The 14,069-nt window shown below is 41.9% G+C and overlaps 1 protein-coding gene across 17 annotated transcripts in view; it reads right to left on the bottom strand.

Annotated features, from left to right (window-relative positions):
* The window catches only part of ARPP21 (cAMP regulated phosphoprotein 21), a 155,751-nt gene that overhangs the window by 57,031 nt on the left and 84,651 nt on the right, over positions 1-14,069 (bottom strand). For all 17 annotated transcript variants that reach the window (XM_055321601.1, XM_055321612.1, XM_055321606.1 and 14 more), the window contains 2 exons: positions 8,519-8,749; positions 144-325 (listed from right to left, as the gene is read on the bottom strand). In XM_055321601.1, the coding sequence (XP_055177576.1) occupies positions 144-325; positions 8,519-8,749 (413 nt within the window). The remainder of the gene's footprint in view (positions 1-143; positions 326-8,518; positions 8,750-14,069) is intronic.

Genomic DNA, 14,069 nt, shown 5'->3' with positions numbered 1-14,069 from the left:
CTAGGATTTATCTATCTATGAGTGGGTGGAGGTGGCCCCAATGGAAAGTATCACCTCTTTCTAAGGCACCTTTTACTGCTCTGAGGACCACACAGCCTTTGTCTTGGAACACTTCCCCTCCCCACCTTCCAACCTGCTCCTACCTGAGTGACCAGTGGGCCTGCCATGTGTGGCTGGGGTGGCTGCACCTGCTGCTGTGGCTGAGGAGAAGGCTGTTGCTGTGGCGGCTGCTGGGACTGCCCCATCATTGCCCCTCGCAGGGGCTGCTGGCTGGTGGGGGGGTTGTATATTGCAGGGGTTCCATCAGGATTCACGAAGGGCTGGCCTGCAATGGAATTGTAGCTGGGTTCAGGCGAGCTTCTCAGTCTCGCCTTTCGCAGGAAAAACCATGCTGATAAGATACTCAGCAAGTAACCTAAGGTAAAGGGGCAGGGCAGTGGAAATCCAGGGCACCAGAACCCTCACCAATGTGAAGACTTTCCTGTTTATGACCTGTTCGATTAAGCTAGCTAACAGCGTAAGCCCAGAGAAATTTAAGAAGCAACAACTAAATCCACTGCCTTCAGAAAGATCTGCCAAGGCTGAGTGCATGTGTGTACAGTGGCGCCCAGCGGAGAGGGCCTATGGACAAGCAATCTTCATGAAGCCATGTGTTTGCTGCCTGCACTTCATCGTTACCAGCAAGATTGCACACACTGAGAGATAGGGTCGCTTTCCCTCTACACATCCCAGCTACATTGGGTTACACGTTATTTACTAATACATTTGTTTTGCTTCCACTGGCCTTGTACCAATCAGAACTGTGGTCGGTTCTACTGATACATACACAACAGAATATGCCACATCCACACACTCGCTCCTCTAAACAGACTCAACAATGAGCAGACAGGGGTTTAGATTTTAAAGGTTATGCATAATAAACGTATCACAACATCATCTCCTGATGGTGAAGCAAAACATTGTTTCGCTTTTTGAAATAATGGAATGGCTCACTATTATTATTACTATTATTTGAGGAGTATTTCATGGTTTGCAAAATAGTATCATTGGATCCTCAGCATGACTCTGGGAGGAAGGACAGTATCATCTCCCTATTCTGCGGCTGAGACAGTGAAGGCCTACTGGAAAGGAAAGGAAGCAGGCGAAAGGAAGGAGCAGAAGGGAGGAGAACAAGAGCAGTAGATGGATGGAAGCAAGGAAAAGGAGAGGGAAAGGAAGGGAGAACAAATCAAGCTCCAGTGTGGCAGGCACAGGGACAGGCACCCTGTACACACTGTCTCAGCTCTTCTGGTGACCCACAGATGTGCGATCTCATTCCACTTTAGAGACCAAAAAGAAAAAAAACAAAAAAACAAAAAAAAACCAGGGTTCACGTGGACTAAGCAGCTCACTCAGAAATGCCAAACCAGTACATGAGAGTCAGGAAAAGGCCCGGGTCAGAATGACTCTGAAATCCATTCACTTCCCATTACACCAAATAACTTCAGTGGATTATCCAGGTTCACATAACATGTACACGCTACAGTGAGGTACAATGACAGACATCCAATCATAACTGAAAATCCTCCCAAGCAGATAGGTTAGAGCCTATTGTTCTGGGATGTGGGCACCATATGATGGCTAAGGAAGGCAGTCTTTTTCATTAACAATACATATTATTATTAATGATATATTAATCACCAGTGATGTGAATAAAATTAGCAACAAAACAGGTCAGAGAGTGAAAACATAAAAACTGACCCAAACAAAACAGTGCTTTAGTGGAAAAAAAAATATGTAATATCCAACAAGAATAGACTGTTATAAAATGGGAGCTACTTAGCTACTGAACACTAAGTGAAAGAAGCAGGTCCCCAAAGGGCAGCTTTTAGCGAAATATACAACTGCATTTCTTCTTTTTTAAAAGATTTTATTAATTTATTCAAGAGAGACACACACACACACACACACAGAGAGGCAGAGACATAGGTAGAGGGAGAAGCAGGCTCCCTGTGGGGAACCTGATGTGGGGCTCCATCCCAGGACTCCGGATCACCACCTGAGCCAAAGGTAGATGCTCAACCACCGAGCCACCCAGGTGCTCCTGCAACTACATTTCTAATACATTCACGGTCAGGCGGAAGTTACCGGTAATGGAAGTCAGAAGAGTGAGACCTCTCGGGGCAGGAGGGAGTCTACCAGGAGATGTCTCCTTCCAGGTAGTATTCGTACAGGGGTTCATATATATAAATACCTGCCAACGCTACATGTCAGGTATGTGCGTTTTATAAATAACAGTGAGAAGATATTTTGGAGGAGGTTTGGAAGGCAAATGGTAAGGTTGTAGTGAAGTCAAACAAATTGACCCCAAACTTGATTTAAGCCCAGTTAGGAACTGGGAGCCTCAGGTTCCCATCATTACCTCACAGTTTCAGCCCAAATGTACTTGCATGTGTGTAACATGAAACCCTTAAATGCTCCATACCTGCCAGAACTAAGGAAGTTCTGATAACAGTTTCATAACCAACTATAATGTGCCATGATGGAAGAGCAAATGTGCCAGAATTATAGTCACAGAACGACTAAATTTAGAGATATTTTTTAAAAAGTTACTGTTCGGGATCCCTGGGTGGCGCAGCGGTTTAGCGCCTGCCTTTGGCCCAGGGCGCGATCCTGGAGACCCGGGATCGAATCCCACGTCAGGCTCCCGGTGCATGGAGCCTGCTTCTTCCTCTGCCTGTGTCTCTGCCTCTCTCTCTCTCTCTCTCTCTCTCTCTCTCTCTCTCTCTCTCTCTCTCTTTCTCTCTGTGACTATCATAAATCAATAAAAAAAAATTAAAAAAAAGTTACTGTTCTTCATAGGTGCATGTTTTCTTACCACTGTCATTTAATTTTAGCTACTTTTGTTTTAAATACTTTTTTTCCAAAAATAACTTTCTATTAGATTTAAAATCTGCAACTCATTTTTTTCTCCCCAAAGCATCAACTTGGGATAGAATGAAAAAATGGTTCAATTTACAAAATCCCATCAGCCCATTTAGTGTTCTAATTCTTAATCCTCCTCCCTTTTTTATGGTAAAAAGAAGAAAATTTTAGATACCTAGCATTAAAAAAAAAAACTTCACAGCAACTTTATAAGAAATCATTTCAAAATCAGTCTCATTCTGTGCTCACACACACACACACACACTCACACACACAGAAATGGAAAGTAAAAATAAAATGATTTTTACTATATTTTCTATGACTTCCAATTTACCCCGGTGAGAAGAAAGGTAGTGTGAAAAAAGGACCATAATTAGGGTGAAAAACATGATCACAAATTATTCAGATGTCCTTTTTGTTTTTTTTTTTAAGATTTTTTATTTATTTATTCATGAGAGAAAGAGAGAGAGAGAGAGAGAGGAGGCAGGCAGAGGGAGAAGGAGGCTCCATGCAGGGAGCCTGACGTGGGACTTGATCCCAGGACTCCAGGATCATGCCCTGGGCTGAAGGCAGTGCTAAACTGCTGAGCCACCCGGGCTGTCCCAGATGTCCTTTTGATAAATTTTAGATCATCTGTGTGAAATATTACTAATGGGCTATGAAATAGGCAAAAGAAACATTTCCAGATAACTGCATATGAAAAGTACTCAGAACTCGGGTACTCTAACTTGGGTACTCTACACCTTGGGTGGAGATAGGTGGCAGGTTCTTCTGGAAGAGAAGAGAAAATATAAAGTACTGCTTTTATGCTCAGTAAGGAGAGGTGGAAAGAAGTGAGAAAGTCCCAAGAAAGATAGATGGCATGGAAGGGAACAGACACAATTTCCCAAGAGAATTAGGACAGGTGACTATTGGTTTTCAAGTCAGGCATGATTCTGGTGGCCTCTCTTAGAATCTGCTACTTTGGCCAATCCAGATGTAATTATAACCGAATATAGGCAAGTAGTTAGAATGACAGCTTCTAAAGACCAGAGGGGAAAGAAAGACTAGTTGGCCCTAGGACCATCCAGCTTAGAAGAGGTTTTCATGTCAGGAACTGCTCAAGCATGCCTGGCAGGCCCTGGCATGTGTGTTGGCACAGGTAAAGGGTGCAGAAGCAGAGGTAAATTGGGGTGCCATGAGCTGGCTAATTGCTCATTACCCTTAATATGTGGCCTTTGATGGAAAGCTTCTCCACTAACATGAATAATGTGCAGTAGATATTATTTTTTTAAATATTTTATTTATTTATTTGAGAGAGAGAGAGTGAGTGGCAAGGAGGAGCAAAGGGAGAGGGATAGTCTTTAGCAGACTCCTTGCTGAGGTCACAGCCTGACGTGGGGCTTGATCTTAGGACCCTGAGATCACAACCTGAGCTGAAACGGAGAGTCGGATGCTTAAGCCACTGTGCCACCCAGGCATCCTGTGCTGGACTATGTAATTATCAAGTATACTAATATATGATTATTGAGTATCTGCATGAGGACCAAGACTTGGTTATCCATTCTAGGGATGCAGAAACAAAAACAAAAAAAAACAACAACAAAAAAAAAACTGAGTCTGATCCCTCCCCACAAAGTGCTTATAAATACACTGGTAGTGAGGAAGTGAACCCAATGGCAATTCATACTAGAAGCAAAGTAATAAAATGCTCTTGATTTCTAACACCAAAGCATTTCTGCCACATACTTGGCAGAAGGGTATTTATTTAAAAAGATAGAGAGGGTGTGAGAAAAAGACTTTTCCTTTCCTAGTCTTTAGGAGGTGATCAATCAAATGATAAGGATGCTGCTGTTAACGGATAGGCAAAGGTTAACTCAGATCTCTTAAAGATACATTTACAGACATGTCACATACAAGAACTTCATGGTACATTTAAGAAAGAGGTGGAAAATAATAGAAAGAGGTGGAATCAGTTTGGATAAATAGTTGCTAGAAGTCCTGTGACAACTACAAAGTGGAGTGCTGTGAGAGACCATCAGGAGCATTTGAAAGAGATGAGCCCTAAAAGGCAGTTCAAAGCAAAGTCCCAGCCAATGGCATGCCCTTACATCACACACTTGTGAATTCGTGCCAGATGAAGGCAAAGTGAAATGGCAAAACCACATATATGGGCACTAATGAGTATGTGGGGGACGTAATCCCTGTTGGCATCTCTGGATAGCTCTGAATTAAAAGAAAATTGCCAAAGATGAGCTTTCTGCTAAAAACCTCTAAGAGGATACCAAGTCCAAGACATCAGGAAGATCAAACTGGAGAGTCAAACCCAGGTCTGCCTTATAAGGATGAATACATTATACGGGGATGACTCTGAGAAAGAACCTCTGCAGCAACTCACTCATCCAGGTGCCGGAAGAGCCAGGAAAGAAGAGGCCAGAGGTCCTGAGTTAGAAGCAGACCTGCTGAAAGCTGAGTCTAAGGCCAGACAAAATAAAAAGTTGTGATTGCGTTTGAGGAACTACCAAAATTTATGTGGGTGGGTTGAGTTCAGGTTGCCAAATATTCGGTACTTAGGAAGAGCCAAATCAATTGTGCTGATAAAGGAAGTTTCATTTTGTTTCATTTAGTAGACACGACTGGAAGTCATCTTGGTGTTCTCAGATTATTGCTTGCCCTATGCCTGCTTAAGATAGATACTTTAGGAATAAACAGAAAGCAGAATCATACCTGTAAATACAGAGAACAAACTGGTGGTTGCCAGAGGGGAGGGGGAAGAAGGGATGAGCACAATGGGGGAAGGAGAGTGGGAGGTACAGGCTTCCAGCTATGGAATCAATAAATCATGGGAATAAAAGACACAGCATAGGGAATGATAGATATTATTTCAATACTACGTAATTATTGAGCACATGTTAAGACTACTTTGTTATCCACTCCAGTGAAGTGAAAAAAATAGCCAAGGATGGCCCCTTCCTACAAGGAGCTTATAAATGTGCTGGTGACAGGGAAATGAATCCAAGGGCTATTCACACAAGAAGTAAAGTAGTCATGCGCTGTTGGTTCCTAACACTAAAGAATTTCTATCATGTATTTGGCAGAAGAGTATTTAAGGAAGGGTGATAAGTGTGGATTTAAGGAGTCTACAGCAATGATAGAGAAGGATGAGTTCCAGTCCAAAGAAGGCAGATTTCCAGTTTCCATAGCAGAGTCAATGAGACTAAATATATAGATGGATGAATGGATAGACAGACATGCACACATATACACCATAGACATATATACACACATATGTGTATATGATACATGATGGATCTGTACACATATACACATTTGCATATTTTCAATTTACAAAAATAAACACATTCTAGGAAAAAAGAAACATCATTCACCTTACACCCCACCACTCAGTCATGGTATACAGAATATTAATACATTTTCCTTCTGATCTTGGGATATTTTATTTGTCAAATCAGAGATGTGTGTATAGAGAAGCTGTTCAACAATGTTGTTAGATCCTTTTCCTCAGTTAGGATCCTGCTTCAAAAGAGATATTTTGATAACAGCTCTAAGTGAGTGGATCCAATAAATAAGAATTAGGACTGGGTACCAGAAAGCACTTTATTTCTTTTTCTATTATAAGCAAGATTATGCATGATAATATACACACAACACACGCACAACCATTATATCATTACAAATCATATTTCTTCATTATGCCCTAAAAATACTATTAAGCTTTTCTGAAACACAGCAATTTTGCTTAAAACAAATGACTCAAAACTAATGCTAGTGTGTGCTCTTGTCTGCAAGCCCTCTGTCTCAATTAAAAGTGAAGGGATTTAAGCCAACAGAGTCAGACCATACTTCTATCAGTGCCCAGAGTAATGACTATAATCCTGGTTTTCTTTTAATTTCCTTTTAGTGCTTAAAATGATCCAAATAAAATAAAAGCAATCTAATATTCTCCTTAGAAGTATCTATTTTGAAAGCTTTCAAATGGTTTTCAATAAAATGATTATGCCTTCTTTTCCCTCAAGCTTACGGCATTTTCAAAATGTCTCAATCAAACACCATGCCTTGAGAATGTGCCATATGTTTTTGTGAAAATGTAGCAATTATTCAAGTAACTATTTTACTATCATTCTCATGTTTCTCTGAATTTCCTAATTACTAGTAGTGCTATATATGTGAGAAGATTGAGTCCGATTGCTTTTATGAGATTCTCATTCACTTTTGCATTTTCAAGTTTAGCTAAACACAGAAATACCCTGGAATCATCAAAACCAAACCTTAGACATATTTTGAGACAATTCAATTTTTTTTTTCCAATTACTTGTAAGGGCTTCCAAAGAGGCGACTAGTCAATGTAAAGCCTTATAACCCTAGGTTTCCCACCACGGCACTACTGATATTTTGGGCTGGATAATTCCTGTTGGAAGGGGCTGTCCTGTGCATAGTAGGATGTTTAGCAGCATCTCTGGCCTTTACCTTCTTAGATGCCATTAGCAGCCCCCTCCTCCCTCAGTCATGATAGTAAAAATGTTGGTGGATATTGCCAAATAGCCTTGGAGGTATGGGCACAATTGCCCCTGGTTGAGAAGTTTCCCCCATGAGGCAGATGCTTATTAGTCTATTTACCCCCTATTTACTGATTCTTTGGAATCAGTGTGGAAGTTAACTGACCGCTGGAGAAATGAAAAAATGAAGAACCATTCATCATCAAAAAATGATCATCATCAAGTCACCATTTTCTAAAACCTCCAATTTTCCAAACCTCACCAAAAAAGTCTAGTCTTAGAATCCCTAAAATAAGTAAGAATTTGCTCCCTATGTCCTATTTGTCACTGTCATTCCTTATTCCCCAGCTAGAACTGGGTGAAGTTCTAAAGCAAGAAAGCAACTTCAATAGGTAAGAATCTGCTGTGTAAGAAAAAAAAAAAAAAAGAATCTGCTTGTGTGTCCCAATTGATATCTCAAGTTTGTGAAATATTGGATGCAAAAACACTTTTGACATAATAACAGGCTAATCTGGGATTTAGTCTGAGAAACACAGTATTTTAATTAGTATTTCCCAGATCATCACTGTATGTCTCTGGTCTTAGCTCTGAGGAATACATGAGACACACCATGGTCAAGACAAAGAGGACAGAGAGAAGAGTGGATATTTCTGGGAAGAATCTATACTAATAACTACATATCAATATTGATATCATTATAGAGATAGAGATTACAGCTATAGATATGCTCTTCCTAAATCAAGACCCTATACACTGGTTCATGCACCTAGCTCTTTTGCTCAGGAACTTTAATAAATTTTTTTTTAATTTACCACATTTATTTATTTATTTTTATTTTATGATAGTCACAGAGAGAGAGAGAGAGAGAGAGAGAGAGAGAGAGGCAGAGACACAGGCAGAGGGAGAAGCAGGCTCCATGCACCGGGAGCCAGACGTGGGATTCGATCCGGGGTCTCCAGAATCGCGCCCTGGGCCAAAGGCAGGCGCCAAACCGCTGCGCCACCCAGGGATCCCTTGCTCAGGAACTTAAAGAAAATTTGCTGATGAATTTATAAGCTCAAACACAAAAACAGAACTCTGATCTTGAGTCCCTGCCATAGCAGAGGTAAAGAACTAACCTGTATGCGGATTCAGAAGGATGCTTCCGGGTGGGATGCCTGTTGCAGCCTCAAGTGGAAGGAGGATGTAGCTGGTGCTGGGGGCTGCTTGGCCCCCTGCTCCACTCTCCGGATAGGGCACACAGCTAGGAGAGCCAGCGGCCACGCTGGCAGCCAGGGGTGTGCTCTGCAGGGGGGCGTGGGTGCGGGGCAGAGACCCCGAAGAGCCCGTGCTGCTGTTAGACTCAGAGCCTGCCACAGAGAAAAGGAACAGAAAATCATCCAAGACAGAGAGCTCCCGATCTAAATGCTTAGTTTACATAATCCATCCTTAAAGAATGAGACGTGAATACAGCAGGACCAGCGCAACATTTGGGGCTCACATTTTATTGAGATATCTGCAACATATGTTTCTGATGTGTTGATTTCCTAGGAAAAGGGAGGTTAAGAATGAGCACTCTCCTTCAGCCTCTCACATGTCCCTATCCTTTGGATGGGACCAAAGGATAGTCCTTTGGTACCCTGAAGGTGCCGACTCAGTGCCTGGAGATGCCCAGGAGTTATTAAAGCCAGGGGGCTGTCTCATTGGAGTTAGGAGAATAAAATGCGAGTTGGGTATTAAAGAGATTGTAGTTTAAGAAAGAGTCCAAGAATGTGCTGATCATGGGCATAGCTCTAAGTAAGGTGCTGGTCCTCTAACATCCGTAAAGCTGCATTTTAAACAGGCATGGCCCAAAATAATCTTTTCCCCTCAGATGTGAGTAGAAGAACTGGGTCACTCCTGCTGAGGGTGTTTAAGGTATGTATTTCACATAAATCTTATGAATATGCCCAAGAGGCAGACCCTAAAAGGGCTTGGCCTTAACAAGAATGCTGCATCATTGTTTAGATGACATAGAAGAGTAAAATCATGGGGAGGTTTGTAGACTGTGTATTTTGTAAATATGTAGGTAATTGGGTTCCAAGGTGGAATCTAACCCAACCGTCCCCTTCTCCCTCTACTGTGGACAAAGAAACACCTGTTATATCCCACGTCCATTAGGCTGTACCTGCCCTTCACCACCACCAGGGCCAAGCAGCTCCAGCACCGTTGACCATCGCTGTCCTGGGCACTGAATATTAACCAGAGCACTGGAGAGAAAATGCACCAAGTGACATTTTGCTATCAGTGAATTCTAACTAACAGATGATCTGGGTGATACCATAGGTTGCAATAGGAATTTTAAAAACTATTTGTTACCCCACAACCAACAATCGATGTCATTAAAAATGCATTCTTCTGTGTCATTAAAGGGAAATCATATATCAGAAAGAGTTAACATTGTTTTCAAGATCCTAAAATGTGTCCTTGAATTAAACTGGAGACCTTTAAAAATAAGTGATAGGAATGCAGTATGTAATTGCAAAGAAGAAGGGCCACTGGAGAGTTTAGAGGAGGACATAGTTTTCCAGGAGGAGGACAGTGATATTTATTTGTTTTTCTGATTTTTTTTTTTTATTTTATTTATGATAGTCACAGAGAGAGAGAGAGAGAGAGAGGCAGAGACATAGGCAGAGGGAGAAGCAGGCTCCATGCACCGGGAGCCCGACGTGGGATTCGATCCCGGGTCTCCAGGATCGCGCCCTGGGCCAAAGGCAGGCGCCAAACCGCTGCGCCACCCAGGGATCCCGACAGTGATATTTATTAAGCACTTAGTATGTGTGAGCACCTGGACACACTGTGATAATAAGTACTATTACTGGCTACACAGATAGGGAAGTTGAAGGATAGAGAAATCCAATAACTAAAGCCAACTGTATAGCTATGGACAGAGAGGGATGTGATCTGGGTAGGCTGATCTAGGTTTAAGTGTGACCCAACACTGCCTCCTGAAAGCAATCATATGCATATTCTAGGGACTGCCATGAATGTTCTCAGCTGGGAATCTTCTCTGCTTTTCCCGAGACTTGATTATTAATAATGATAAAGCTATAAGTTAATTCAGGATGTACCAATCTGGTTTAGAACGCTAGTTGGTTCTAAGTAATGTATGGGAGAAAAATAAAGAATCTAAATAAAAGGGGATCTGAAAATGCTAAGAGTAGTTTTGAGAGTGTATCGCTGACACGATGCCCCCAACATGGAAGCCCCAGTGCAAATGGTAGAGTATGTTTGTGGACTCACCCCATGTGATCTGATGCTACATACCAAGTCTGACACTAGTGTGGAGGGAAAAACAACAACAGTAATAAACGATAACAAAACCTCCAGGCCACAGAAATGAAGTTCATACAAAATAGGTTCAGCCCACCTCTGGGCTAAGGGGTCAGACAGCAGTGGGAAAGGGTCGGGACTAAGTAGGCATGTCCTGAGTAATTCGAGGTGTCATCTGGTGCTGGCATGGGGTGTCAAGAGAGGGGACTGATGTACACAGCTGATGTGCCACTCTGGGAAAACCCAGAGTGTTTTTTTTCTTTTTGGCTTTCAGAAAATGGCTATGCATCATTGATGTGCAATGTCACGTCCTTCTATCAACTGGAGAAAAGCAGTACCTTCACCAGGAACATGAGAAAGTGGGGTGCAAAGACAATGTAAAGAACCTGATTCCACAGGTTAAAAGGATAGAAAGGAGACAAATTTGGCTTAAACTCTCAACACTTGCAAAGATGGAGACAGTGAACCCTCATTAGGGGGGTGGCTCAGCAATCACCATGCAGCCAGGGCTAGTAACTGGCCTTTTTTGGCTGGCTTACAACCAACTGAACAGCCTGTAAGCATCAGTCTGTGTTCTACATATAGCCAGTGTTACTTCAGTGTTACTGAAGATCTTGATCAAATAAATGGATGCTAGCAATGGTGATGAAACGCACAGGATTAGAAGTGTTCAAAAAATAAAAAAAAAAAAGAAACTGATATTTGAGAACTTTACTGCTTTAGGTGTTGAGAGGCAAAGTGTGTCCAGTCTCCTTTTCTCAGGGACGTAAATGTTAACAATGGCAAATATTTAAACAGTATGTCTACATGACAAGCACTGTGCTCATCACTATATGAATTACCTGGTCTCATTTTCGCAGCAACCTCATTTTGAAAATGAGAACTGATCCTCAGAGATGTTAAGTAAATTTCCCAAATATACTTCACGTATGGCAGAGTCTGCATTCAGACCCAGGCAACAGGACCTCATGGACCACACCCTATGGCCAGAGTCACTTGAGTGACCTGCAGGTAGGGCCAGGGTCCTGACCAGGACTATGCCAAGTTCTAGGAGATACTGCTCAGAAGTGGAAGCTTGACTTTTAGGGGCAGCTGGTGGAAGGTGATGACTGATGGGGGACTCTGGTGAACACTCAAAAGAAAGATAGGAAAGGGAAAAGGGGAAAATGGGGGGAAAGTTGTATAAAAGATAGCAAGGCAAAGCAAAACTGAAAACTGGTCAGAGAGGAAGGGTGTGGGCAGATTCCCTTGGAGTAGGGAGAACCCACTCCCCAGGGAGGAAGCATCCTTTTAGTTCTTGTTCGGCCACTGACTACTTTTTTTTTTTTTTTTTTTTTTAAGATTTGTCTATTTATTTGAGAGAGAGAGAGATTGTGGAGGGGAGAAATAGGGAGAGGGAGAGTGAAACTCAAGCAAACTCTGCACTGAGCCTGGAGCCCAATATGGGGCTCCATCTCACAACTGAGATCACAACCTGAATCAAAACCAAGAGTCGGATGCTTAACTGACTGCATCCCCCAGGTGCCTGACTACTTCTTCAGACCTTTGTATCCTCTTTTGTAAAATATAAGTCACTGGACTAAACGGTGAGTAGCTATGAGGACAATGGCCTTAAAGTTCCTCTCAGCTTGACCAACCTTTGGATTGGCTTCTTTCAGAGGACTGTCCCTCTACCTCCCTTTTCTTAGAGCATTTCTGCCCCTTCAGGGTGTAAATCTTCCACTAGCCGCTTACCCATTTTACAATCAGGTATGTCTTTCTTACAGATTCAGGGGCCATCTCTTTCAAATGTAATAATCAAGAAGAGAGCAAGTGCTTTTGTCTGCCAGTTTCTGTGGGAGGGTAGAAAGAATCCTGACTTTGATAAGTTCCAATTAGCAAGGATGATTTCATTGAACTTACCAACCCCTGTCTACCTTGCCCCAGTGCTTTTCCAGTGGTTCACTCCAGCACTTAAAACTCCCCTGCAATTCACTGTACAGGGTGGAGTTCAGTCTTTCTCTCCTTGCAATAGTTTTGACCCTGACTGCAATAGTCATGAATAGAGCCTTCTTTATCTGTTCCTTTGGTCCGATGCAATTCTTTTATAAGGACCCTGAACTATAAGTAGTTTTCCCTGAATTAATAATTCAAGAAAATGTTTCTAGATTCAGGGGTCAGAGAATTCAGTAGCATGACTGAAAGCTTCTGAAATTTCAAGGAGAAAGAAATTGCATCCAGTCTGCATTAGCGCTGAATGAAACTAAATACGAAGACGAGGACGTGATAGAGAGATGAGGTGTCTTGCACTGCCTCTAAAAGTACTCTGGAATGTAGATGGGGAAGGTGACAACAACAAGGATACACTAGGATCCCGAAAACAAAATACCACACCATGTAAAATTACTAAAACAAATCATAAGGATATCTTATCTCTCCAGAGCAGTTGTTCTCAAAGTATGATTTGAAAACAAGCAATCTGTGCTTTCGTAAGTCCTTCAGGTGATTCTGGTGCAGTTAAAGTCGAGAACCCCTGGTCTGGAGATCGAGAGAGAGGACTATAGTAAAGCAATGTCTTCTGGCCAGAGTGGAAAGAAATAGATGTCTACTCATTTTCTAACCTCATTGCTATGACCAAGAAGCAGCAGAGGGTACAGTACAAGCACTGTTTCTGTCCTCTCCACATCCAGGAGGATGTCATGACAAAATGATGCAGTCTACCTCTGTAGGTGTGCACTGGACATCTGGTAGGTGATTGTCACTAAGCTCAGTGTTGGGGATACATGAAGGGAAAGACAGCCCAGGCCTTCGGAGCATGTGCTTATACGTTCAGACTTCAGCAATAAGCTCTTTATAAAATGTAGGAAAACATGTTCCCACCTGGAGAGAGTCTCATCATTATCTATTTAAAGCTTGAACCTATGTAATTAGAGGAGGAGAAGAGTAACTTAAATGTCACAACTCCAGGCTTGGTTTCTGAAAGGTCAAAAAAAAGTTTGCAATTCCAGTGTGAATAATGAGACAAAAAATTAAAAAACTTGCGCTGTTCTGAAGATCCATGACAGCAAAACTGACAGCTTTGCTTCATAAAACCATCCTGGGGAATTGTAAGTTTGTTTTGACATTCTATCTTGATCGCCTTTAATTTTTTTTTTCTTTCGGTTCCTGCACCTTGACAAGCTTTCAAAAGGAGACACTTGGATTAAAAAGGAAAAAAAAAATGTCTGAGGCACTTACAATTTCTAATCATTCTTCAAAGAACATGGCATTTTAGCGTTCTTGAAGTGTTTTAAATGTTTCCAAAGAGCTTTTCTTTGGAAGTGATTGGGGGGTGGTGTATGGAGAATGATGATTAGTTTAAAAATCTTAAGAGTTCTTTTGGTGTGCTGGAATTTTTAA

This window comes from Nyctereutes procyonoides, unplaced genomic scaffold, assembly GCF_905146905.1.
Source record: "Nyctereutes procyonoides isolate TBG_1078 unplaced genomic scaffold, NYPRO_anot_genome, whole genome shotgun sequence".
Taxonomy (NCBI): domain Eukaryota; kingdom Metazoa; phylum Chordata; class Mammalia; order Carnivora; family Canidae; genus Nyctereutes; species Nyctereutes procyonoides.
Note: the sequence above shows the minus strand (reverse complement) of the source record. Positions and strands in the feature narration are given on the sequence as shown.